At 32.3% G+C, this 27,090-nt stretch overlaps 1 protein-coding gene across 4 annotated transcripts in view; it reads right to left on the minus strand.

Annotated features, from left to right (window-relative positions):
* frmpd4 (FERM and PDZ domain containing 4) overlaps positions 1–27,090 on the minus strand; it is a 59,081-nt gene that overhangs the window by 25,744 nt on the left and 6,247 nt on the right. For 2 of the 4 annotated variants that reach the window (XM_058787842.1, XM_058787844.1), the window contains one exon: positions 10,238–10,357. In XM_058787842.1, the coding sequence (XP_058643825.1) occupies positions 10,238–10,357 (120 nt within the window). Of the gene's footprint in view, positions 1–8,056; positions 8,154–10,237; positions 10,358–27,090 lie in introns of those variants that run through there. The other 2 variants (XM_058787846.1, XM_058787845.1) reach the window with 2 other exon arrangements.

Raw genomic sequence — 27,090 nt, forward strand, 5'->3', positions numbered from 1 at the left:
AAAATTTTTAAAAAATGAAATGAATAAATAAAATTAAAAATGCCCACGCTAAATGAAAAACAAAACAACAAATTAAACAAAAATAAATACAAAAATAAAGTAATCTGACCTGCGTTTGTGTGACGTCTCAGATAGCAAATGTGACCCTGGACAACAAAACCAGTCATAAGGGTCAATCTCGAAATTGAGCTTTATACATCATCTGAAAGCTGAAAAAAAAAAAAGGGTGCAAAAAAAAAAAAAAAAAATCGAAATACTGAGAAAATCGCTTTTAAAGTTGTCCAAATGAAGTCCTTAGCGATGCATATTACTAATCAAAAATGAAGTTTTGATATATTTATTGTAGGAAATTTATAAAATATATTCATGGAACATGATCTTTACTTAATATTCTAATGATTTTTGGCATAAAAGGAAAATCAATCATTTTGACCCATACAATGTATTTTTGGCTATTGCTATATACCCGTGCTACTCATGACTGCTTTTGCGGTTCAGGGTCACAAATTTTAAATTAACATGGAAGCAATGTATCTTGTTTAAAAGTATTGTTTATTTGCAAAAGACAAAAGAAAATTGATGGTTGCACTGTCATGCAATACCTTCTTTAGATCTTAAGCACTCAGAAGAAGGTTGAGCAAAAATCTTAAGAGTTATTTGCAAACTAAAACATAAGCCAAAATGTAAAATGCAATAGAAATGCATCCATGATATGAAATCGAAAACCAAAATGCTCATGCAAAGGACTAAAATTAAAAATTGAAAGTATTAAAATTAACTGATTATAATTAGCAATAAAATCAGGTGAATTATACATGAACAAAGCCTAAGTAAAAACCTACCGAATATAGATGTGAGTAAAACTACGTTTTGCCTGTAGTGTCTTGCTTTAAACAACATCTTATAAACAAACCAAAAAAAAAATTCATTGCTCCAACTGACTAAAATTAACTGATTGAAAGCATTAAAATAAAATGACTATGAAAACTATTATAAATGTGTTGAATGGGCAGCTGAACAACTCAAATCAGACGTATATTGTTTCTACCTGTTAGACGGTGTGAATAGAGCACTAATGATCTGTGATGATGATTATTGGTGATTTCTCTGACTGTTGTCTGAATTGATGCAGCGATGACTCACGTCATTATTCTGTCTCATTCAACCGACTCATCTGAAACATTCACAAGACAAAAGACACACAAATCACGCGTCCCTCGCAGGAAGCAAACGACAGCCGAACAAAAGAGCACATCATGACTAAATGCCAAAGCAAACATGCAAAACTCAATCTGAATGCTGCTGCTGAGAAACGACTTTATTAACCAGCAGGGAGCAAATCTGATCAGGCGCGAGAGCTCGATAATTGCGTTACGTGAATTATTCCGGTCAAAAGCTCACGCTAACTGCTTCTGGTTAATGGAGTCTCTGTGAAGGTGGACATTACAGCATCTCATCTTACCTGACCAATCAAATTAAGCAGGTGAGGTGACTGCGAGACGCTCTTACAGCTCTTAGAGCTGTCTATCGGCTACATAACCAGCACCTTAACTCCAATAAAACCTCATTTGAAACACTCTACATAAGCAGCGATCCTGTGCATTATAGGAACAGACTGAAGCACACGTGAAACCTGATGCATAATTGATTTCAATGCAGTTATTGTTAGTTAGAGCCAAGTTAGTAAGTGTAACACTTACAGCCTTTATATATATATATAATGCATTACAAAAGTATTTCAATGCATTAATTAATGCAACTTATAATGCATTGTGTGCGCTCACAAAAAAAAAAAAAAAAAACTGTTATAATACTTATCTATTCACTGTTACAACTAGACAGTGTAATGCATTAAAGCACATGACAAACAGCTGATCTCAATATTATAATGCATTTTAACTTGTAACAATTATTTCAGAAAAGATGCATTACAAATGTACATTATGAATACTTTTATAATGCATTATACATAAAAGTAAGGCTTCAAGTAAGATGTTATCCAAAACTCCAAAATAAAATTCACCAAATGCATCCAAAAAGCTCATGCAATACACCAGAGGTCCCTGAAAGTTTCAATGCGAAGGGCCAAAAATAAAACATGACTGATCATGGTCCAAAAGTAAATGCTGCATTATAGCCAAGTATATTAAAATATATATTTTTAAAATGTTTATATTATTATTGTTGTTTTTTCATTTTATGCAAAAATAATTGTAATTATATACATATACACATATATATGCTTCAAAGGTGCATTTTCCCCCTCTTCTTGTGACATGGCACGGTGGGCCAAAAATCGATGATCGTGGGTTAAAAGTAAATACTGCATTATATTAAATAAATTAAATTAAATGTAACATTTTACAAATAATTAAAAATAAATAAATAAATTTTTTAAATGTCTGAATTATGTTTCAAATTAAACTAACTTGTGTTTTATATTATTATATATTTCAATGCAAAAATAAAATAAACAAAAATAAATAAGGCACAATCGGCCAAAAATCAAATCAATCATAGGCCAAAAGTAAATGCTGCATTATATCCAACTACTGTATATTATATCAAAATTGATTCAATTTTCAACATTTTCAAATAATTAAAACAAAAACATTTACAAATTTTATTTACATTTGTTATTATTTTTTAAGTTAAATTTACTACAATGCAATAAATAAATAAATAAGCTTCAACTGCATTGTGTTTTTTTTTTTTTTTCTCCATATTTTTTCTCCTTTTCTTGCAATATGGCATGGTGGAACAAAAATCAAACTTGACTGATCATGGCAAAACAACATAAGCAAATGCTGCAATCTATATTATATTAAAATGTATTAAAATTACCATTTTCATTTTACCATTACCAGTTTTACATTAAATTCACCTTTTTTTATATTTCAATGCAAAAATAAATGAAACAAAACTTAATACAAAAATATAAATGTGCTTTACAGGCATGGTTTTTTTTTTTCTTTTCAGTTTGTTTTCACTTCCTCTTGTAATATGGCACGGTGGAGCAAATCAAAGGTCATTACAGGTCAGCTCTGGCCTGCAGTCGCTGGTTTGTGCATCTTTACACACCTTTCTGAGTACTTTCTGTTGATGTGTTAAAACGCTGCCAACATAGCTGCCTACAAGGTTTTGGAGTGAAGCCCGTGTGTCTCTTATGTAAACTGTGGCGTGTTTATTTGATCAGCACTGTAGTGTTAAATGATAGCAGAAACCCAATGCACAACCATTTCATTTCCATTTTCAAACCGCTACCGACACGAACAGGGTTTGAAAAATGTCCTACTTTACAAAGACTCCAGAATACGTAAGCGCTCTAATTTCTCTCTATACTCTAATTATAAATGGTCCGCTGCACTAATAGAGAAGGATTGCAAGATTTAAAGGAGGCGCTGATCCAGCTGGCCCAGATCTGATCTCTCTTGTTACAAAACACTAGAAACAAGAGCCAGAAACAGCAGATCATCTCACTATACTGTAAATTAGATTTTGACAAACAGAATTTTGCTTTGTTTTCTACAAAGTTATGTCTACGAAAAAAGGAGAACGTAAATTTTTGCTTTTACATGCTGAAATGGTTAAATTGCACAAAATGTGGCCAGTTGGCTTATACAATTAAAATAAATTTGATGTAGGATTCGATTTTCATTTAGATTGCCAGTAATTTCACCACAATTGCAAAGAAATGGCAAATTACATTGGATTAAATGTGAAATTTTGAATTTGAAAGACTAAAATAGCATTTTCTTGTAAAACATACTTCAATAATCCTTATTTACGACTTGAAAAAATCATTTTTTACAATGTCTGCGAGTCTCTTCCAGTCTGTTGGTGGTTTTTGGCAAGAATAAACTGCATTGAATACAAGATTTAATGCCAACTGTCTAATATCCGACTAAGGAGACTAATAAATTACACATTTGTGACTCAAAACTGCATGTCACAAAAACGCTGGAGTTTGTGTGGGATCTCAGAGAGCAAACCTTATATAAACTTAGGAGCAATGTATCTTGTGGCATTGAAAAAAAAAACTTTGCTTTTATGCAGAAACCAAGGATTATTTTGAGAATGCACTGAGAATGGAAACAACATCATGCACAATTCATTTTAAATCTTTATAATCAGCATTCAACTAATTGCTTAACTATAGTATTACTACAACTTAAGCTAAATATGTATTTATGAAATAAAAACTATAAGCATTGTTACAAATGACTAAAGCCGAACTGAAATTGAATGTGAGGAAATCATTATGATGCATAAAACTACAATAGCTGATATTATAAAAGCTGTAATGAGGACCAATTGTGGATTTCAAATGTCAAATATCTGCATAAGGACACTAATAAATCATACATTTTAGCGCAAAACTCTCGATTGCATGTCAAAGAAATCCTGCTTACAAACAATCACCGGAGTTTGTGTTGGATCTCTGAGAGCAAACCTTATGTTAACATAGGAGCAATGCATCTTGATTCACTGAGAAAAAAAAAAAAAAAATGTTGCATGCTGAATGTGTAAAAGGCAATGAATATTTTGAGATTGCACTGAAAATGTAAAAAGAGTGTCATGCAAAATCCATTCCAAAACGTAATAATCAGCATTCAACTGATTGATTAACTATCATTACAAACTAAAACCTAAGCTAAAATGTGTCAAATATCAGAAAATAAATGTCACATATCAGACTAATGAGGAGACTAATAAATTACACATTTAATAAATGCAAAACACTCAACTGCATGTCACAGAAATCCTGCTTACAAAAAAGCATTTTGTTTGGGATCTCAGATAACAAATGTTAAATCAACATAGAAGCAATGCAACTTGTGGCAATGAAAAAAACATCACATATATGCAAAAGTTAAGAAATATTTTAATGATTGCACTGAAAATGCAAAAGGTGTCATGCAAAATTCATTTCAGATCTTAATTCTGAAAATGAACTGATTGCTTAACTATAAATACAAACTTAAACCTACGCAGAAATACCTAAATATTAATAAGAAATATATCTATGAAATTTAAACTAAAAGAATGATCCTTGAACTGAAATGGAAAGAGAAGTTATAATTTATCATTGATAATTTATTATAGTTTTGCTGATCATAATCATTTTGTTATAAAATAAAATAATTGTGATCAGAAAAACTATAATAGCTGATAAAAAAAAAAAAAAAAAAATAGCTGCATGAGGACAAGCTATAATGCCAAATGTCAAACAGACTGAATAAAACAGACTAAAAAGAGACTGAAATACTATTTTCTTGTAAATACACTGGCATAATCTTTATTTACGACTTAAAACACATTTTTGGTGTTTCTTGGCAAAAAAATAAATAAAAAAACTGCAATGAGGACCAGATTCAATGGCTAAGAGATCACACATTTACAAGCAAAACTCTTTTTAACATAAAAGTAATGTAGAGTATCTTGTGGCATTGGGGGAAAAAAAAAAACAATGCTTAAATGAAAAAACACAAAATATTTTGATGTTTGCACTGAAAATTAAAATCTTAAGAACCCAAATTTTTCCAGCCCTTAGCTGAAAGTAGAAACTAAACTCAAGCCAAAATATGTACAAATCAAATGGAAATCTATAAACAAACTAAATCAAAAGAACAATCCATAACTGCAACTAAAACGGAGCTGAAATTTAAAGCATTAAAATTAATTATGATCAGCAAAACTTTAAAATCCTGATATTTGACATTTACCATCTATTTTTTTTTTATCAACTAAGGAGACTAATAAATCAGATTTAATAGTGCAAAACACTCAGCTGCATGTCACAGAAATCCTGCAGTCGCTGCTGTGATTTGTGTCCACGTGACTCAGACGAATCCTCAGCTCACCCACACGCTGTCTGTCAGCACAGACTACAGATCACTCAGCGCTCGGAGCTCGGGTTCGATTCACAGCTCAGACGCACAGACACAGCTTCAGCCGCTCTTCATCACTCACTCACTCGTCTCGTCTCATCTCGTCTCGTCCAAACCTCTGAAAGCCCGGGGCACAAACACTTGCCCTGAACAGCAGATTTTTTTCATTTTCTTTATTTTGAAGATGTTGCTTCTATTTTAAGACTAAGAGCCGGCGAGCAAAGAGGGATTTGACCAATCGCAGCCCGACTGAGAGAACGAAAACATGCTGCTTTGAGCACCAATACAACATCATATGAGCAAAGGAAAGCTGGGCTTTCTTGAAGGATTGTCCACTTTATTCAGACTAAAACTACTTGAATGGTCAACATATCGTAATTACAAACATTTGCAGTAAAGTGGCGCACCTCAAAAAAAAATCCCAAATGTGTGATCATCTATATGTATTACCACACACACCAAATGCAATCAAAACTCAAAGATCTACGTGCATGTTTATTCCTAGTTAGAAATCAAATTGTTTTCATTCTGTCCCTCAAAATGTAAAAAAAAAAATAAATAAATAAATAATAATAATAATAATAAATTAATTAAAAAGCAGAATTACTTTTGTTAATTTTGTTTCCCATCAACTTCAAAATGCTATATATAGCAGGTGGTTAAAATAGCAAATGTTAAAAAGATTCATTTGTTTTTTTTAATATTTATGCATTTTCAGTTCATTTTTATTTATGTTTTAGTTATCAAGTTAAACTAAGAGAAAAAAAGGGCTGATTTGGACACTCGCTAAAATAAAATAAGTTTAGTTTTATTTTATTTGAATTCATTTATTTTTTTTCTATTTGAGAACGTTTCCAAAGCATCATTTCTCATTTTCACTTAGTTTTACTTGATAACTAAAACTAAAATAAACATGAATAAAAAACATAGACATGTTTAAAAAAGGACAAAAGCAAAACAACTACTAAAACATTAACTAAAATGAAAACAAAAATAAAAACCAGCTGAAAAAACTTTAATAGTATATAAATGATACTAAAATAACACTTATTTGGATTATTTATTATATACCTTTTTACATAAGAAAAATATTTATTGTTATACTACAGCCCTGAAAAGTACACTTAAACCATGCTTAAAGTCTAAACAAGACTGCATTAAATAAAATATCAAAAACAATTTTAGCATCTATACGTATTATCAAACATGGACCAAATGTAATAAAAATTCAGAGCAATAGAAATATGAGTTGATTCCTATTTTGAAAAGAAAGAAAAAAAAACATTTTCTTTTACAAAAAAGCATATTTTATTTGCTATTCCCATATGAGTTTCCCATTAGCCCCTCTTAAACGTAAAATGAATGAAAATCTTTAAAAGAAAATACAATATCTCTATAATATCGTCAACATTCAAAGACGTCACCAGCAAGTGATGCCACGAAAGAGAAAACAACATAACACTTGCTATAAGGCAAGTCATATACTTCCCTACAAATTAAAAAAAATATATTTTTTTTTTGATACAGCGTGTACTAAATGTACACTTAAACTATGTTTAATGTCTGAAAACAAAAAAATAATATACTTAAGAATAGATGATAATATCATATAATACCTGTATATGAAATAAAAGCAAGTGTCATTTATTTTAAAGGATGCACAATGAAGTTCCATTGGCTTGAAATAAATAATAATAAAACAGATCCAAAATGAAGAACTTGACCTTGATGAGATATTTTGTATGTAATGCAGTGACATTTTGAAGTGAGACTCAAGTATCCCAATACTTTTGCAGCCAATGTATAATTTTTTTTTTATGCACACAATTAAATGCTAAACAGCATTGCATTAGTTATCATGGTAAATAACACATCACTAGTATTCATTTGCAGCAGGCATTACATACACAATGAATCTCTCATCAAGTGTTGTGCAACTAAACTGTCAGATTCAGCCATGCTAGAGCCCTTAATAGTGCGCCACCCTAAAACATTCACCGCACCTGACCGACCGCCCCCGTTCCTGGAAGCATCACATGCCGCAGTAAACAAACACAAATCTTGCACATATCCGATGAATATTTCAAAAACAGTAACTTCTATGGTTCGAGTCAACATCAAGAAAAGACTTCCATACGGACGTGAAAGCATAAATTATTACACACCCGAGTATGAAGCTGCATCTCAGCCAAGGAAGCAGACAGACCCGACGGGAAGCTCCTGCTCACAATATCCCGCATCCGATGTGCATGTGCCCAACGCTGTGTTCGATTTTTACATAAATGGCCCCGGCCGTAGACCCTCATGTGTGACAAACCCCGCCCTCTGTTGACGAGGCGGCTAATTAGAAATCAACTAAATAAGCGGCTTTCACAGCATGAACGGCAACATGAGGACCAGAGGAACATTTAATGCATGGGTGTTCATGGGATGCAGTCTTGTGTCGAAATGATCATATAGATCGTATAATAATAGCATAGTATAAATGTAGATATTATAGATGACTAACCTCAGGATGCTCCAGTCACTCTAATAAGCAAACAAAACATTTAAATTTGATAAAAGATTGCTTTTTTGACTTCCATACTAAAATCTCAATATGAAAATGAAAGCATTGCCTATATGTAATATATAGATAAAAAATAAATAAATACATAAAACAAACAACAGTGTTCTTATTCATTAAAACAATATAACAACTAAAAATAATTTCCAGAAAATTAAATAAACTGAAACAAATATTACATGAATAAACAAATGAAAACTATAAATCCTGCATTGGCAAGTAACTGATATGAATAAGTACTAAAATTAAAACCGAAATTAATAAACGAAAGCCATAGGCTATATAAATATTTAAGAAATCAAAAACTAATAACAATGGCAAAGGCACATAATAAATGACTAAAACCTAAACTAAAATTAAAATAAAAACTGAAAATATAAAAAAAAAAAAAAAAAATATATATATATATATATATATATATATATATATATATATATATATATATATATATATATATATATATATATATATATATATATATATATATATATATATATATATATATGTTAAGCATGGAAATAATACTAAAATAAAACTGCACTTTACAATAAGGTCATATTTGTTAACATTAGTTAATTCATTAGCTAACAACAACAACAACTAACAATGAGAAATATATTACAGAAAAATTGGTAACATTTTAAAAATAAATTAGCAAATGTTGAAGTTAAAATGTACTAAGATTACTAAATATTGCAGTAGTTAATTGTTAGTTCGCTTAGTTCATCTTAACAAGCGAAGTCCTTATCGTGAAGTAGTACCAAAAATTATACACAACACTCATATTATTATTATTAATAAACTAATAAAATTATTATTAATACAATAAAATAAACTAATAAACGAAATATAAACTTGTTTAAAATTATAATGACTAAATGTGAAGTTCACACTGTATACTAAATGAGGAGCATCAACCCTCTACTACTGACCAATAAATAATTAAATAATTAAATAATTTAACCATTAAAATAAAGAAACTTTTGAAAAGTAAAAAAAAAAAAATATGAAAAAAAAAATGCTTTAGAAACTATATATCTATATATCTATAGATAGAATGATAAATATTAAGGCTGGGAAAATAAATCGATGCATCGCGAATCAAGAAATGATTCAGCATCTTCTCTCATGCTCTTCTTCATGAGCATTTGAGTGTGGATAAAAACTAGATAAGAGCGCCATCTGCTGTTAAAATCTAAGCTCAGAATCGATTCCAGAGAGAATCGCGATGCATTCGTAAGATCTCAGAATACAACCATGAATCGATTCTGCATCAATTTATCGCCACAGCCCTTGTAGGGCGGTATTGGCACAGTGGTTAACCAGAAAAATGTAAAATGCACTAGATGGAATATAAGAACACCCCTAACATAGTACTTTTAGAGGCAGATGTAATGCATCTATATTCCTATATACAGAAAAAGCCAAAGTGTGTCTCCTTGTCGCTCCAACCGAAGCAGCTGTGGACTCACATGTTGCTCTTAGCCTCCTCGCATCTCATTCATCTCATGCCAGTATAGCGGAAAGAAAAAAGCAGCATTAGTATCTTTTACCGGTTCGTCACTTCAGAAGGCTGACGTGCGTTTCTGCATGCAAATGTGCTGCATGAAGCTTCGGTCGAGTCTTAAGCAGATCAAAGCCGCTGTCGCTCTCAAACTCGCGAGGAGGACGGAATCAGTATTCGGGACGCGCGGACAGAGGGAACGTGATGGGTTATGCCAGGAAGCGTCGACAGTCAAATATCTGCATCAGGAGGAAGGCTGAATGCAAACACACTCACTTGATGTAGCAGTCACGGGTCTCTCTAGAGGACGACATCTCCCAGCCATTGGAGGGTCCCTGTGCGGACGGCCAACTCCCAGAGGCCTGCGGCGGACAGCAGGAGGACTTGATCCTCTGACTGCAAGACAAACACAAGATCACAGCGGTTAGGAGAAGACGACAGAGACGCTGTAAGGAGGAAAAACCGTGTTTAGACTGCGCTTCATACAACACAGTCCATCTCAAAGCAGTTTCACAATAAACAGGAAAATAGTGAGAATGTGGCAGAATTCATCCATCAAATGAAATTCACAATAGTTGTCATTATTCAATGTTGATTCAATTCAGTTCAGTAACTGTCAATGTTGCAAAATTCAATCAATTTGACAAATTCAACGCAGTTTTAAAGTAGCTCTACTGTATTGTCATTTGGCTTAATTCAGTTCAAAAGTTGATTCAAATCAGTTAAATAAACAAAGTTGCAAAATTCATCAACTACTGAACACATTCTCAATTTCATTATTCAACTCCAGTGTTGGGTGTAACGCATTACTAAGTTACTGTAATTAAATTACTTATCCACTGAAACAGTAAAGTAAGGGATTACTGCTCATTTTTAGGTAATTTAATTACAGTTACTTACAAAGTACTTGCGTTACATACAGAAAATAATTTCAACAGTTCTAAAATCAATATTGAATTTGAAATCTAAATTTACCGTCTAAAGATAAAATTTAATGCAGCGTCTTTAACCCTCTGCGCGGGTTGTCTTTAACATTGTGCTTTTGCAAAATAAACAAAACAAACAGGGTGCACTTTTTGCTGTCTAGGTCTCCGTGAGCAACTTTCTACGCATCACAAACTCTGCGAATATTTGACACAGAGACATGAGAAATATTCGATTATATAATCCATATGAAACTAAAGCGAGGTAGGCTACAGTCTTTCCCGTATATGAAGCTTGAAGTGTCTATGTTTAAATGAAAGAATTCAAATCGAAAACAAATATTCCTGATTATGTAATCAGTATGAAATCGAGGCACAGTCTCTCCCGTATATGAAGCTTGAAGTGTCTACTTTTAAACTGAACAAATTCAAATCGAAAACGAATATTCTCTGATTATGTAATCCTTATGTTGTGTTATTTTTTACATAAACCTGTATGGATTTGACTAGTTGGGTTTTTCCTGAACATCTTGCCAAACTGAAATGTATTGTTTAACTTTTAAGCTTTTTTGTTATTCATATATTTTGTTATTCAGAGTATTTCTATTTGTTAACCAAAGAAGGTTAGATTTTTTATAAAAATGTTTAAGTATTACAGTTGTTTAAAAGCTAAAAGGCTAAACTATTCTATGTTTGACTCAAACTGAAAGAATAAAGAGTTTAATTTCTATTAAGGTTTATAGGGATTTTAAGATGTAGCCTAATTAGCGATTTGAATAATTAAGTTTCTTATTGAGTAACTAAGTTACTTTTCAGACAGAGTAATTAGTAAAGTAATTTAAATACAATATTGATGATGTAATTAGTAATAGTAATTAATTACTTTTTGAAAGTAACTTACCCAACACTGTTCAACTCTCTATTCAATGTTTGATTAAATTGTATTCAGTGTCAGTTGCAAAGCTCATCAATTGAGACAAATTCAATTTCAGCTGTAAAGCAGCTCTACAGAAGCCAATAATTCATCTTAATTCAGTTCAACACTAAATTAAATTCAAAAGTGTTGATGTTTCAAAATTTAATCAATTGTGAAACTAATTCACAAGTGTCATTCTCCAGCTCAAATCAGTTAAAAAGTTGATCCCATTCAGTTCAATAACTGTCAAAGTTGCAAAATTCATCAATTGAAAACATTCACAATTATTCAGCTCAATTTTGAGTAAATTATGTTCAGTGTCAGTTGCAAATTTGATCAATTATGAAGCAAATTCAATTTCAGCTGTAAATCAGCTCTACAGAAGGCAATAATTCAGATTAATTCAGTTCAACATTGATTCAAATTACTTCAAAAAGTGTTGATGTTGCAAAATGTAATCAATTGGTGAAACTAATTCACAAGTGTCATAAACCAGCTCAAATCAGTTCAAAGGTTGATTCAATCCAGTTCAATAACAGTCAATCTTGCAAAATTCAATTAAAAAATAAATTCACAATAGTGCCATTATTCAGCTCAATTCAGTTCAGGTTCCAAAGTTCAATTATTAAATGAATTCGGTTTCAGGTCTACAGAAGACAGTAGTCAGTTGTACTGTAAAATAAAATTGTTTATCATGCAGCCCTACTTCCCACTATATTGAATATTGCTGAATCCATTTACTTTTTAATACTGAATGCAAAAAATAATAGCACATATATGGAGTTTTTAGCCGTAGACTGTGGGCTTTTTTCTCCTCTCTAAAGCTGCAGAATATCAACCACTAACAGCCTGGACTTCATTTGTGACAGTGATTTAATTACATTTATTATGTAATGCAATCATCCAAACCTCAAGATTGTCATGCTTCAGTCTTGTACGCTAAGAGCCATGAAATTTATCTAATGCTGAACTGCTGGCAGATTCCTTAGAAAGCCTGATATCCAGTGGGCCGTTTGATCAAAGCTGTGTCAGACTGAGCTTCACATCATATAACAGATCACTGAATGCACACATGACTCACTGTATCAGTGTGGAGCTCAAGGGCAACATTTACACTAAAGTGCAGCAAAGATGGTTACAGAATCCAAACACCCACCTAAAGTCAAACAGAAATACAGATGATGATCCATTGAAGCAAAACTGCGCCTTAGAATAGAAGCACTGGCCGCATGATTTCAGCCTTTAAAATTCAATTTACAATTATATATAGAATTTTTATTCATTATTATTGATACAATTTTAGCTTTATATTTGTTATTACTTATTAATGTAATATATTAATGTAATTATTGATGAACTTGATGTAATGTTTATGAATCAATGTCGATAACTTCTTTTTTATATATAGTAACTTACGAAAAAAATAAATAAATAAAACACTGATTATCATCAAAAAAGCTGAACAATATCAACTATACTTTTTCAGCAAGGTTTTACACAATTTTAGTTTTATATTTTTTACTAAATGTAAAACAATAATGTAATCGATTACTGTAACTTATCAATCAATATTGATACATTTTTAATTTTAAATATTTGATTACTTATTAATTCTCTCTCGCTCACACACTTATACATACACACACATACATATATACACACATATACATACATATATATATATATATATATATATATATATATATATAATAAATATACTCTGCATATGATCAAAAAGCTGAAAAATATCAGCTATTTTTTTCCTCAGTGAGGTTATATCACCCAGACCTACTTCTGAAAGAAAATAAAACCTGAAAGCAATTTTTTTTTTTTAAATCGATTTTATATAATGATATCAGACAAAAACAGCAGGATGCAGACAGGAATATGATCTTAAATGAGCTGCAGTCTGTCAGAGAAACCTAGTAACTGAATTACAGTAATAAAATTCAAATGCTTAAAATGCCATCAAAGACTTCTTCCTCAACTGATGCGCACATTCAAGGGGAAAAACTTCTGAACTTCCTCATAGGATGAATGACAAAATGCACTTTTAGAAGATTTTCTGACTCGTTACTGAGATATTTTGCATTTATTATTTAAACACAGCTCCTGTAAGGAGCAACTGCACCATGATTATGTGCATTAGTCATGCAAGAAAGCACTGAAAACTCACAAACTGATTCATAATAAATGAACATTCAACCTACTGTTTTCTCAATATAGTCCTATATGCAGCAAAGTGTGTATTTTATTTATTATTTACATATAAAAATAAAAAATGTAAAAATACTGCAGATTATATATAAAAATGTATATTTAAAATATGTTATAGATGACATCTCTTCTAACAGAAGTCATCTCATTTTGCACAGATCTTCATTTTAAAGCATCGCCTGTGGCAACGTCTCATTTATGCACAGTATTATTCTGAAAACAAAATTATTCAGCAGCAAAAAAGCAGAGGCAGCTAATTGTGGAATAGATTTAAAACAAGTAAAATGCATGACAGTCTTACTGGAGCTGCAAGCATTATCATCAAAATCATACCATTTTACCTTTTATTTAAACAACACTGTAAAAAACATTTAATATACAATTTATAATGAGGTAAAACAAATAAACAAGCGTAAAAGGCTTGGGTTTATGTATATTAGAGATTTTTTAATGTATATCCTACAGGTACAGATTCAGTATCTCACAGTCTGACCTGAACACCAGCGGTCCCTGTGAAGCCTGTTTTAAGACCATTAAAATCTATCCACTGTGACTTTATTCTCAAGACAATTAAACATATTTTACCACCAAATTCTCATTACAAAGCTGGTGTGACATGTCTTGAGATGCTAATTAAACAAAAAAAAAAAAAAGAAGCTACTGCATGACTTGGACCGCTATGAAATTTTCCTTTGGATGGAAAATACATTCTGCTATTCTTTTCTTTGCAGAAAAAAAAATTAAAAAACAGGTTTGGAATGCCATGAGGTTGAGTAAATGGAAAATAATTGCTGATTTCCAAAAAAAAAAAAAAAAAAGGCCTAGTATTACCTGATTTGATGATGCGGAGTTAAAAAGACAAACAAATTCTGATTTTGAAATCAGGATTATGCATAAAACAATGTCATGTCTGAAAACAGGCTGAGAATTGATTAAATAGTTAAGAATGTAAACCGGAATCATGTGGTTTGTGTGTTTTTCTGTTGATTAAGGGAAAATACAAGACATATTCACCTTATGCATTATTATCAAATGCAAAAATGCATCAAATTTTGCAAAAGTGTGACATGAAAGAGCAAAACAGACACTATTTTTGAAATCAGCAGCACGAAATTAGTAAGAAACAAGTATTGCATGATGCAGGGTGATGTAATGTTTTTATTTTTAGGTGAACTATCCCTTTAAATGTTTAGAAACCACTTTTAAACATGGACTTTATGCAATACTTTGCTTCCATGCAAACACTTTGTAGATGTGATTAAGCAGAAGGAAGCATGTGTTGCATACAGCACAGATATTAAAACAGATGACAAGTTTTCAGTAAGCAAAAGATACTGGGGTAAAGTCATCGGTTTCATTTTTAGAAAGCAAACAAAACAATCAACTCACAACGTCAAAGGCCAGGTCTTCAGTACAGAATGACAGACGATCAAAACACTTGTCCATTTTCTCCAGCAGCAGCTTCATTAACTCGCTTTTCTCGCCGATGTCTCGTCTTTAATGCCGTTTCATGATGGGGATTTTCGGGAGTAACCGAACCGGACGGAGAAACACAAGCCACTCAGAGAGCCATCAATAAATGATTACCGCGCCGTAGCCAAGAGCCGTCGCACACTAGTGAGGGAACATCAGCTGCACAATTCATGAAGAGCACTAAGCAGAGCAAGTGTTCAAATACCGTGGATTATTCATGGTTAAAGGCGGCGTACGTTACAGCTTACTGTATACAAGTATGAAACTTTTGATTCTTATGAGGTGAAAACTGCATTGTGATCAAAAATAATTCAAACATCATGACTGACCAAGTGATTATCTCCAGACTACACTGCTTAGATCAAGCTAGATAGTTGTGCGTAGCTATCAGCGGCTAGACTGCTTTGCATTGTAAAAAGTGACAAAAAAGCAACGTGAAAACATTTAAGAGTAAAAGAGGAATATTTTATGAGAAAACGTGATGAACATTTCACAGCGGCTTCAAACACATCTATTATGAATCTAATCAGAATTCAAACTATCTACGTCAGGGTTATTACAGTAAATTCAAACCATAAAAATTATTCAAATAAACAAATAAATACAATTATAATTACATATATAATTTATATAAATTATAATTAAAATTGAAATTTTATTTTAGCAAGTTGCCAAGGAATCATTTCTCATTTTCACTTCGTTTAACTTGGCGTACAAAGATAACCAATACTGAAATAAAAATAGAAGCTATATATAGGCATATTGTTAACAAATAATAATAATAATAATAAACTAAAAAGAAAAATATAAAAATGAAAGCTAACTCAAACTGAATTAAAATTAAGATTAAATAATTCAAAAATAATTCAAATTATTAATAAAAACAAGTAACGCTGATCTGAACTAGTTGAGGTCTTATTCATTTGTTAGCAATAATCTGATATTTTAGTTTGTGTCCATCATGTCTCAAATAAAGAGAGAGACTAATTCAATCAAGCAATTTCTTTTAATGGATTATCCAGAATTATAATGTAATTAAATATATTAAGCAGCGTTCTCTTATTTGTATTTATTTTTTACTATTATAAATCATTTTCGGTAATAAAAAAAAAAAAAAAGCTAAAATAAAATAATTACTACATCAACTTAAACTTAAAAGAAAATTAGAAATGTTGCCCTTTCAACTATCAAAAATAAGTTTAAATACTAAAATGACTAAATCTGAAATAAAAATGAATTATAGCCAAATAGAAATATTGATAAAATGACAAAAGCACATAAAATGACTAAAACTTTAACTAAAATTTGAAATTAAAAAATAAAAGCCAATTCAAAATATTAACAAATGCTATAATACTAGTATATAAACAATACTAACACTGATTAAAAATGTGTGGTGATGTTTATGGTTACTATGGTAAATCATTTCCTTCAACTGACGATCTTATGAATTTTACTATACAGGTATATTTCACAATCCTTCTAGTTTTTGCAGTCGTCTCATTTATGATAACAGCAGAGTGAAAGTAAGCCCTTAGCCGGTCGTCTTCAGGATTCACAGCACTGAAATGACTGATGTACCATAATATGTAAATGAAGCTGGCTGCCATGGCAGCACAAGCGTCTGTCTGTCTGTCTGAGAGGAGAACGACAATCAAACGAATATCTAGTAATTAGTAGCCTGACGTCTACCCTGCAGCGTCAGTCAGTCAGTGTGAATCCCACAGAGAAACAGTCCAGTGAACAACAGGGATTCACTCTCTGACCGACAGGATCCTCCGAAATCAGACTAAAGCTTAACTAGCTGCTCATCAGTTCAGGATCAACAGCAAAACTAGTCAAACTACTAAAACTACGAACAAAAGTAGCTTTAACAAGGCAACACCTTCATAAATATCTGATGATAATTTCTCTTCACAAATCACAAGTATTTATCTGGTACAAAAACACTGAAGTTCTCAGTTAAACAAGCTGTTCATTAAATGCAATAAAATAAAATAAAATAAACTCATTAGTATAAACAAACTTAAAATACAGAAGCATACATCAGCATTTAAGTAACATTTAATAGTGCATTTAGATATTTAATTGCACTACACAAAAGAATATGTAAAATTAAGTATTGTTTATCTCTCTGAATCTTTTTGAATCAATTAAATGAGCCAATTCACTAAAATGAATATAATATTAATTACACAAGGTTTTACTGTTTTTGCAAAAAGTTGCTTCTGCTCACCAAAGCTGCATTTATTTGATAAAACAAATACAGTAATGGCATGAATTAAATAATTTTATTCATCAAGGACACATTAAATTGATCAAAAGTCAGAGTAGACATGCATAATGTTACAAAAGATTTCTATTTCAAATAAATGCTGTTCTTTCGAACTTTGTGTTCATCTGTGAATCCTGAAAAATAAAATGCATCATGGTTTCAACAAAGATATGTTAATAATTTAGCATATTAGATTGATTTCTGAAGGATCATGTGACAATGAAGACTGGAGTAATGATGCTGAAAATTCAGCTTTGATCACAGAAATAAATTACATTTGACAACATATTCACACATAAAACTGCTACTTTAAATTGTAATAATATTTCACAATTTTCACAGTATTTTGGAGCAAATAAATCCAGCCTTGGTGAGCAGAAGAGACTTCTTTCAAAAACATACTTATTCCAAACTTTAGCGTATACTGCAGTATATAACAAGATTATATAATTATGTGGGAAAGCATTTCAGGATATCACAATGCTGCATGTTGCAACAGAAAATGATGAGAAGTAGTGAAATGGCATTTTTGTTCTCATTATATTAGCTAAAACACACATCAAAATTCCCTCAAACATACGCTGTGCTCATTTGCAGACAGATATCGATTTTTCAGCAGACGGAGGTAACGACTAGAGGCTGGTGTGGTTGACATAATGCCAATATATACTCTTACATAATATAATTATAGCATACACTGACATGATTTTCTATTCCCGCAATATTTGCACAAAAAAAGCCTTTAAAAAAAAACTCTCCTCCTTTACACTAAAGCCATTATTACACGGTCAACTGTAAAACAGTTTCCTCCTGGACAATAACGCCATTATACAACCATAAATGTTTAATATCTTGGCCTGCGTCTGGCTGTAATTACTGCATCTTTTTGTTTGGCCGTTGAAGAGCCCCACAGAAGTAGGATTCCAGCACATGAACCTGATCGCTCATGTATGCGCAGCATCAATAATTCAGTCTAGTGCAGGAACTCATGTTCCTCCAGTCAGATCTCCATTCCACCGAACGGCCACACACACGTCTCCTCCTATTCAACTAGGATATGTGTGAAGTTGTGGAAAGTGTTTTCCTTTTCATTATAATATCATTAGTGAGCACAGACTGAACGGACCCACACTCTGTAAAAAAATAAATCTGTAAAAATACGGCACAATATACTGTATAATTTGAAGGAATTTTTCTGTATTTATTTTTTACAGGTGTTTTACCAGTATTTTGAATTTCACACTTCATTGCATTGTGTTTTAGAGGTACCAGAAATGTCTGTAAAATTAATGTAAATTTGGGTGAATGAATCAAAAGTAGGGCTTCAGATTGTGATATGGACTAGTGTTATGAATATTAAACAGCAAAAGACTGCTTTTGAAATATGAAGTCTGAACATATGAACGTCATCTCTAGAGCTGCTCTCAGAGTCAGCCCACTAGATTATTATATTTGAGGGGAAAAAAACAGACAAAAAACTATCATCAGATACACACGGATGATCTTTACTACACCCTGCCAAAATAAAAGTTTGGGTTTACTTGAAGAAATTATGACAAATATATTACTATTGTACAATAGAATGTACTTCTCAAAGTAATAATATTACAATTATTAAAGATTTATTTAAAAATGACAATTTTATCTCCATGTTTTAATTTTAACAGTAAACCTCTGTCGTGCAGCAACAAAATAAAAAGAGCTGTTAAAGATTAATTAATTTGTTAATGGTTTATGACTTAATATGACGATAATACATTAAATTACAAATACATTATTAAATCAAATCTAGAAAAATTAAAACATTTTTTTTTAACAATAATACAAATATTTTTAGGAGCTTATTATTGTTGTTGTTGTTGTTATTATATAAACAAACTTTAATAAAGTTATTTTACAATTATGAATTTAATTGATTAATGAACCATTATGTTTAATTACAAAAATTTAAATTGAAAAAAGAATTTTGGGGGGGGGAAGGGCCCTAAAAATGTAATTGTTAAACTTAATAAATTGCTGTTAAATTATATAAGCTTCATTATTTCCATCAATTAGACAATTAGAATCATGAGAAGAATTAAACAAAAACAAACATTAGAGGAAAAGTTTAACAGACAACAGAATTTCTAAAAACGTAAAATATTTTAAAGAGCCGTGTTATTATTACTTTTAATAAATTGTTAACATTTTATGAATTAAATTGATGAGGCATGCTTAAAATGGAAAACATGGAATTTGAGAAAAAAAATAAAATGATCTAATGGTAGAAAGCATAGTCAGCCAGTAGATAACATGTATACTGTGGATTACATTTTAAAATGAGACAAGAATAAAATAGTCTTCTCAAAAAACAGCCTCCCAAACTGGCACTTACAGTACAGACAGATTTGTTCAATATAATGATATCGATTTAGCTGTCGTGTCGCTCGAGACCCGATATCAGTAAAACCAGCACTAGCTTGCAGTAACTCATTTAGCAAAGCAATGCAAAGCAGAGGCTGATTACACAGAAGCATGCAGGCGAGATGATGTAACCCATGGACAGATGGGAAAAAAAAAATAAAAATCACAGCCCCATCTCAGAGGAAGACAGAGACGGTCAGGACGATCGGCTGGGGAAATGAATCTGTCCTGCTACTGCAAATGGGTTGCTGTCAGGTAATATGCAGCTCCGCTTCAAGAACACTTCACAGTCGCGTCTGGAGACTAGTGTACTTCACTTAAGTGCTAATGATACCCAACCGTCAGGGACGACCACATCACTGAAACACGGATGAAAATAGCTTCAACTTAAAAATAAATAAGAAAAATTCATGCATACAATCAAAATATACTGTAAACAATAACACCATAAACACACACAGTCCTGCATTGCTGAACACAGTTTTCAAATTTAAAAAAAAAAAAAAATAAAAAATTAATAGTAGAAAATGTGATTGGTTGTTTGACCAAATGGAGAAAAACTAATTTGGAAGTTTTTAGAATTGCATGAAAAACAGTATGTCCGGCTATAGACAGGCTCTAGAAGCTGCCAGGGCTGAGCATATCTGCAAACTCATAAAAGAACCAAAACAATCCAAGGTTTTTATTTAGCACAGTGGCTAGATTAACAAATAATCAGACGCCAACCAATCTAAATATTCCCTCACAGTTTAGTAGTGATGACTTTATGAATTTCTTCACTGATAAAATAGATAGCGTCAGAAATACAATAACAAATGCAGAATCGACAGCGTCTTGTAATTCAGCTTCATTCATTGCACCCAAAGAAAAACTGCAGTGCTTTACAACTAAAGGACAGGAAGATCTACCGGTAAATAAATTTATCACTGCATCTAAACCAACAACATGTTTATTAGATCCTGTACCCACTACTAAATAACTGAAAGAGTTGTTACCTGTAGCAGAAGAACCGCTTCTCAGTATTATTAACTCATCGTTATCTTTAAGTCATGTCCCAAAACCATTCAAGCTGGCGGTTATTAAGCCTCTAATTAAGAAACCACAACTAGATCCTAGTGAACTGGCAAATTACAGACCCATTTCAAATCTACCATTTATGTCTAAAAGTTTAGAAAAAGTTGTGTCTGCTCAATTGTGCTCCTTCTTGCAAACAAAAACAAAACAAAAAAAAGATATCTATGAAGAAATTCAGTCGGGCTTCAGGCCCCATCATAGCACTGAAACTGCACTTGTTAAAATTACAGATGACTCGCTTCTTACGTCAGACCAAGGCTGCATCTCATTGCTAGTTTAACTTGATCTTAGTGCTGCGTTCTACACTATAGATCATGACATACTCATAGATCGATTACAAAACTATTAGGGATGTGCAACAGCGATCGAGTACTCGGCCGTGACAGCGATGATCGATCATGAAAACGATGATCGTGGGGGGAAAAAAATTCTGATTGGTTATAGCAGCACTTTGGGCGGCACCCTGAGCTCTGATTGTTTAGCTTGCAACAGCATGCGATTCAAAGTATAGACATGAGAAGAGAGAGAAGCTTGGCTTTGAGGTCACGTAGTGATGTCTGGGTTAGCTACATGCATATCTGATTAATCTAATATAGGATGCGTTGGGATATTAACATATGCTGAATGCGCTGCATATTACCAGTGTTTAGTTTCATGCTCAAATGCAATGCATGAAATTGACTGAGTTATTTGAGACGGTCCTATTACTTTTAGATGTTTCTTTTTTAAAATACCGATCCTATAATAATGCAGCAGTGATTTTTTTCCCCCTCATATTTGTTCAACAGTAGGCATAATTCAATTAAAATTGTTTTTCGTACGGCTTTGAAAACATGCAGGCGATTTTAGGAATCACTTGATAATGTAAATGAAAATATAGCACAAATCTGCCATAAACATTAATGGCATAAGCATTATAATGATAACTTTACAGGATGTGAAATCTATAGTAAATACTGTCCTTTCCCGTGTTTCAGCGTGTTGTTGAAAGTGCATCATGGCGGGAGCTCTCTCTTGCAACTCTCTCGCTCTCTCGCTATAGCGCGTAACTTAATGTTCACTGGCATATGCATCCTTTTGTGCAGATACAAGTTGTAATGTTACATCTATGTTATGTATCCAAGTTATCTGATTAATATCATAGGATGTGTCATAGAACGGGTTTCAGTTTATTGGCATAAAGTCAGCTTCACCTCAGGCAGCTATTCGTTTTTAGATGCTTCTTTTTTAATAACATTGCTGCATCATAATCATAATCTAAAAGTGTTTTAATCATGTGTTCATGTTTTCATGTCATATTTTTAACATTCATTTTCATAACAGCCTTCAGATATTTTCATTATCTCCATTATGACCATGCCCCCATTTCCGGTTTGGATCCTACCTTTCCGATCGCTTTCACTTTGTCTATTTAAACGGGGAATCATCTCAGTTAAATCTAGTAAAGTATGGAGTGCCACAAGGAACTGTCCTAGGCCCTCTGCTATTTTCAATACACATGTTACACCTTAGTAATATTATCAGAAAATATGGGATTAGTTTCCATGGTTATGCTGATGATACTCAACTATATATTTCAACAAGACCAGATGAAACTTGTAAATTATCCAAGCTAACAGAGTGTGTTAAAAATGTAAAACACTGGATGACCAATAATTTTCTACTATTACATTTGGATAAGACCGAGATATTACTTATTGGACCAAAAAAAAAAAAAACAGTACACAGAATCTCGTAGATTACAATTTGCATCTAGACGCATGTACTGTTACTTCCTCTACAGTCAAAAATTTGGGTGTTATCTTAGACAGCAACTTGTCTTTTGACATATTTCCCATGTTACAAAAACAGCATTCTTACATCTTAGAAACATTGCCAAGTTACAGAACATGCTACCTGTTTCAGATGCAAAAAAGCTAGTTCATGCATTCATGACCTCTAGACTGGACTATTGTAATACACCGTTAGCTGGTTGTCCTGCATCTTCAATAAACAAACTAAAGGTAGTCCAAAATGCAGCGGCTAGAGTCCTTACCAAGTCAATAAATATATGATCATATTACCCCAATTTAACATTCTCTGCACTGGCTACCTATTAAGTTACATATCAGTTACAAAATATTACTACTTACTTTTAAGGCCCTAAATGGTTTATCTCCTGCGTACCTAACTAGTCTTCTATCACGCTACAATCCATCACGCTCCCTAAGGTCGCAAAACTCTGGACTCTTGGTAGTACCTAGCAAAGTCCACTAAAGGAGGTAGAGCTTTTTCACATTTGGCACCCAAACTCTGGAATAGCCTTCCTGATAACATTCGGGGTTCAGACACACTCTCTCGGTTTAAATCTAGATTAAAGAAACATCTCTTTAGCCAAGCATTCACATAATGTATCTCATAACCTTGTACTTCAGTTACATCTGAGCAAATGCACGTTTTCATTCTTTTGCTTGGGTTGAATACATTTTTTTGATTAGTTGGAACAGCAGCTACGCTAATTTCTCTCTATTACCTTCTCTGTTTCTGGCATCCCGTGGAATTACACAAGCTTCAGTCTGGATCCAGCCCTTACAAAGACCCAAGATGACAGAACACCTGAGAAGAGATGATGCCAACCCAAAAATAAAAATGGGGGGGGGGGGGTTGGGGTGGAATTTGGCTGAATTTTTTTAATAGATTTTATAGGACAATTTTGATCCATATTTCTAATATAAAATGAATTTGATTTATAATCAGCATTTTTGATCCATCCATCAGCTTTTTTATTTCACTGTGCCTGTCACAATGCATTCTGGGACTGTCTTTTCCATAAAGCACACGTGTGATGCTGCCTTTTCTTTTTTGCTAAAATGAGGTATAATTATGCTGCCTACTATTTGGAACAGCCTTCCATGTCTGGAACAAGTCCATGATGCCTTAAAATGCTACATACGTAGGCAGCACATTACGTTTGGAACAGTGCAACACTTTCTAAAACGATAAATTTAAGACTTTAAATAAAGCCTCGTATTACATCAAATCTGCATTTCAATCTTCAACCATAATATTTAAATCCATCTTGGAAGCACTGCAGATAGCGGCGCGGTGGAAGCGACTGTGATACTGACAGTGATTACAGCGCTAGAGAAACGCCGGCAGCCATTCACCCTGTTATTTGAGAGCTTCATCAGAGGTGGATGGTCCAGCTGGGGAACACCGACAATAACACACAGCGGCGTTAATGAACGCTTCACAAGCGCATACTCCACTGTAACTGACGCCTGTGGCTCATCACGTCAAGTGCCGCTCAGAAAAACACAACGCTGCTGTTGTGTTTTAATTCAGCATCTAAAACGCAGATTTCCCACTGCCTTCCCATTATGGCGTAATTAGCATAATCACGAGTTTCTGTCATTTACTCGACCTCGTGTCGCTCCGAACCCGTGTGATTCTCTTTCTTTCTCCTGATGGTATTTTGAAAAATGTCTGTTTTATTTTCTTTTGGTTCGTACAATGAAAGTCAATGGGGCCCAATATTGTTTGGACCCCTAATGTTTTTACCGAAGCTGAAAATAAACAGAAATTGATTGTTTAATCAATTATTTATTCAAATTTATTTAATGATCAAATTTAAATTTCACATGAGGCACTTTTTAAATAAACTTTTTAATGATATATTTATGTTTCTACTCCAAATTGTTCTTGAAAATATTAATATTTCATATAATATAAACATAAACAGTGACTGTAATGTTGTCATGACAGACTTATTCAAACATACATTAAATAATGAATGAAAAATTTACTAGCAAAAGTAAAAGTTGTACATCAGATTTTATTCAGTGTAAAAAATATAATATTGTTGAAAATATCTATACTAAAAACAGCTCTACTTGAAATAAATTAACTGAAATATAATATACAAAAACTAGATGCCAAGGAAGCATTTCTCATTTTCATTTAGATTAACTTGACGTAGTAAAATAACTAAAACTGAACTGAGAAAACTGAAATTAAAAAATAAAAACTATGCATTTAAAAATAAATAAAATTCCTTCAAAATAATTATAAAAACTATTTTGGTATTTATAATAGTATTTCAGTGTTATATTTTTTACACTGATTGTTCTAAGCATCTACTATTGTTTTCCACAGAAGAAAGTCAGAACAACATGCAGGGGAGTAAATTATGTGAAAAACTTGTTTTGTGGTCAACTATCACTTTCATGTGCTCAAACTTTGAAACGGTTACTGTGAAAACATTCATTACAGAATCGGAGTTGTCTTGAAGTACATGACAATAATTCACCTCTATGTACTTTGAACAAAAGGAGGAATTCTGATTGGATTAATCACATTCAAATCTTTTAATAAATGCAATTATTTATTGCACATCTGCATCATTTATCATATTGCTTACTGTCTTAGGCCTAAGACACAAATCAAAATTGAAATATAGCATAAAACATTTATGAAAAATTGAATATTGCATAAAACATGCAAAAAGTGGAATATTACATGAAACATTTGAGGAAAATATTGAAATACAGCATAAAACATTTACAGAAAATACTGAATTATTGCATAAAATATTTGTGAAAAATTACATTTTCTTACCATTCTGCCTCAATTGAGCGCATACAGTAAATTTTTCGTTTGCATTTTGCAAAGATTTTATACGCATCTTGGCATTTCCATCCAGCATTTTTTATGCAATAAAAATTATATGGACGGAAACATAGCTATTGCGGTTTTCTGAAATGTGTCAAAAAAAAGCAAATTATAATGCAGCACAACCTGCAATGCTTTAGCTAATCATTTGTGTCTGTTTTTGTGCACTTGCACCGTTTCTGGCCTTACTGCTTTGTCCTGAAGTCCTTGTGGTACGAAATATTTCAAATCTGACCCCTTACTGCAAAACTTATTGTCTGCTTGAGCTCATAAATATTCTGCACATGCATCACTCTCTGCCTGGCACATCCCGTTCCTTCTGGTGTGAACAATGAACGTGAAGAAACCTTCAGAACAGGTCACACGGAAAAAACAACAGGCAGCAGCAAACCATGCATCTCATCATAACTGAACGCCAGACAAGAGTGCATTCAAATCACAGCCAAACTGACCAAAACCTGTTCACTGGTTAAGACTTTAACACGTTTCTTGCATTTCAGCAAATGTTGCACAGCATTTGTGTGGGAGAAACCTATCAAGAACGTGTTTAGGTCACAAGAAAAAGCCTATTTTAAAACCATTAAGATTTTTTTGCATTATTTTTGTGACACTTAAGCATATTTTCTTCTCTATTTTTTTTTATTTTATTTTCCCCCATGCATTTGGCCATTTCCCTTTCCCTTTTTTTTTTTTTGTTGTAATTCTAATTCTCGGTGTTGATTCAAACAATTAACTAAATAATAAAAATGTAACATTTTACTTTCTTTAATTTTATTGTAATATGTGACATGGGACAGCGCTGTTCTGTTACAGCAGTTAATGCACAAATACAAAAGAAAGATGGTAATTTTCATTTGCACAAATCCCATCGAGGGGGAACAAAGAATTTACACTGATAAATGTGATTATAATTGTAGTCATAATGGTAATTGTTAAAGGCCAGAGGAAAATAAAGCCGTTTGGATCCCATCTGCTGTGAGTTTGGAGATGATCTCAGCAGCAGCACTTCCTACAGCTCTCCAAATACTACTATAACAAGAGCTTCACGTCAGTTTTATACACAAGGCTGTCAGTAACAGGCCATTTCTATGGTTAGACAATAGTTCACCCAAAAACTAAAATACTGTCATTCTTTACTCATCATTACCAAAAATTATAATGAAAAATATTAGTTGGTGACTTTTGTCTAAGATTAAGA

The sequence above is a fragment of the Onychostoma macrolepis genome, chromosome 09, assembly GCF_012432095.1.
Source record: "Onychostoma macrolepis isolate SWU-2019 chromosome 09, ASM1243209v1, whole genome shotgun sequence".
Classification (NCBI taxonomy): domain Eukaryota; kingdom Metazoa; phylum Chordata; class Actinopteri; order Cypriniformes; family Cyprinidae; genus Onychostoma; species Onychostoma macrolepis.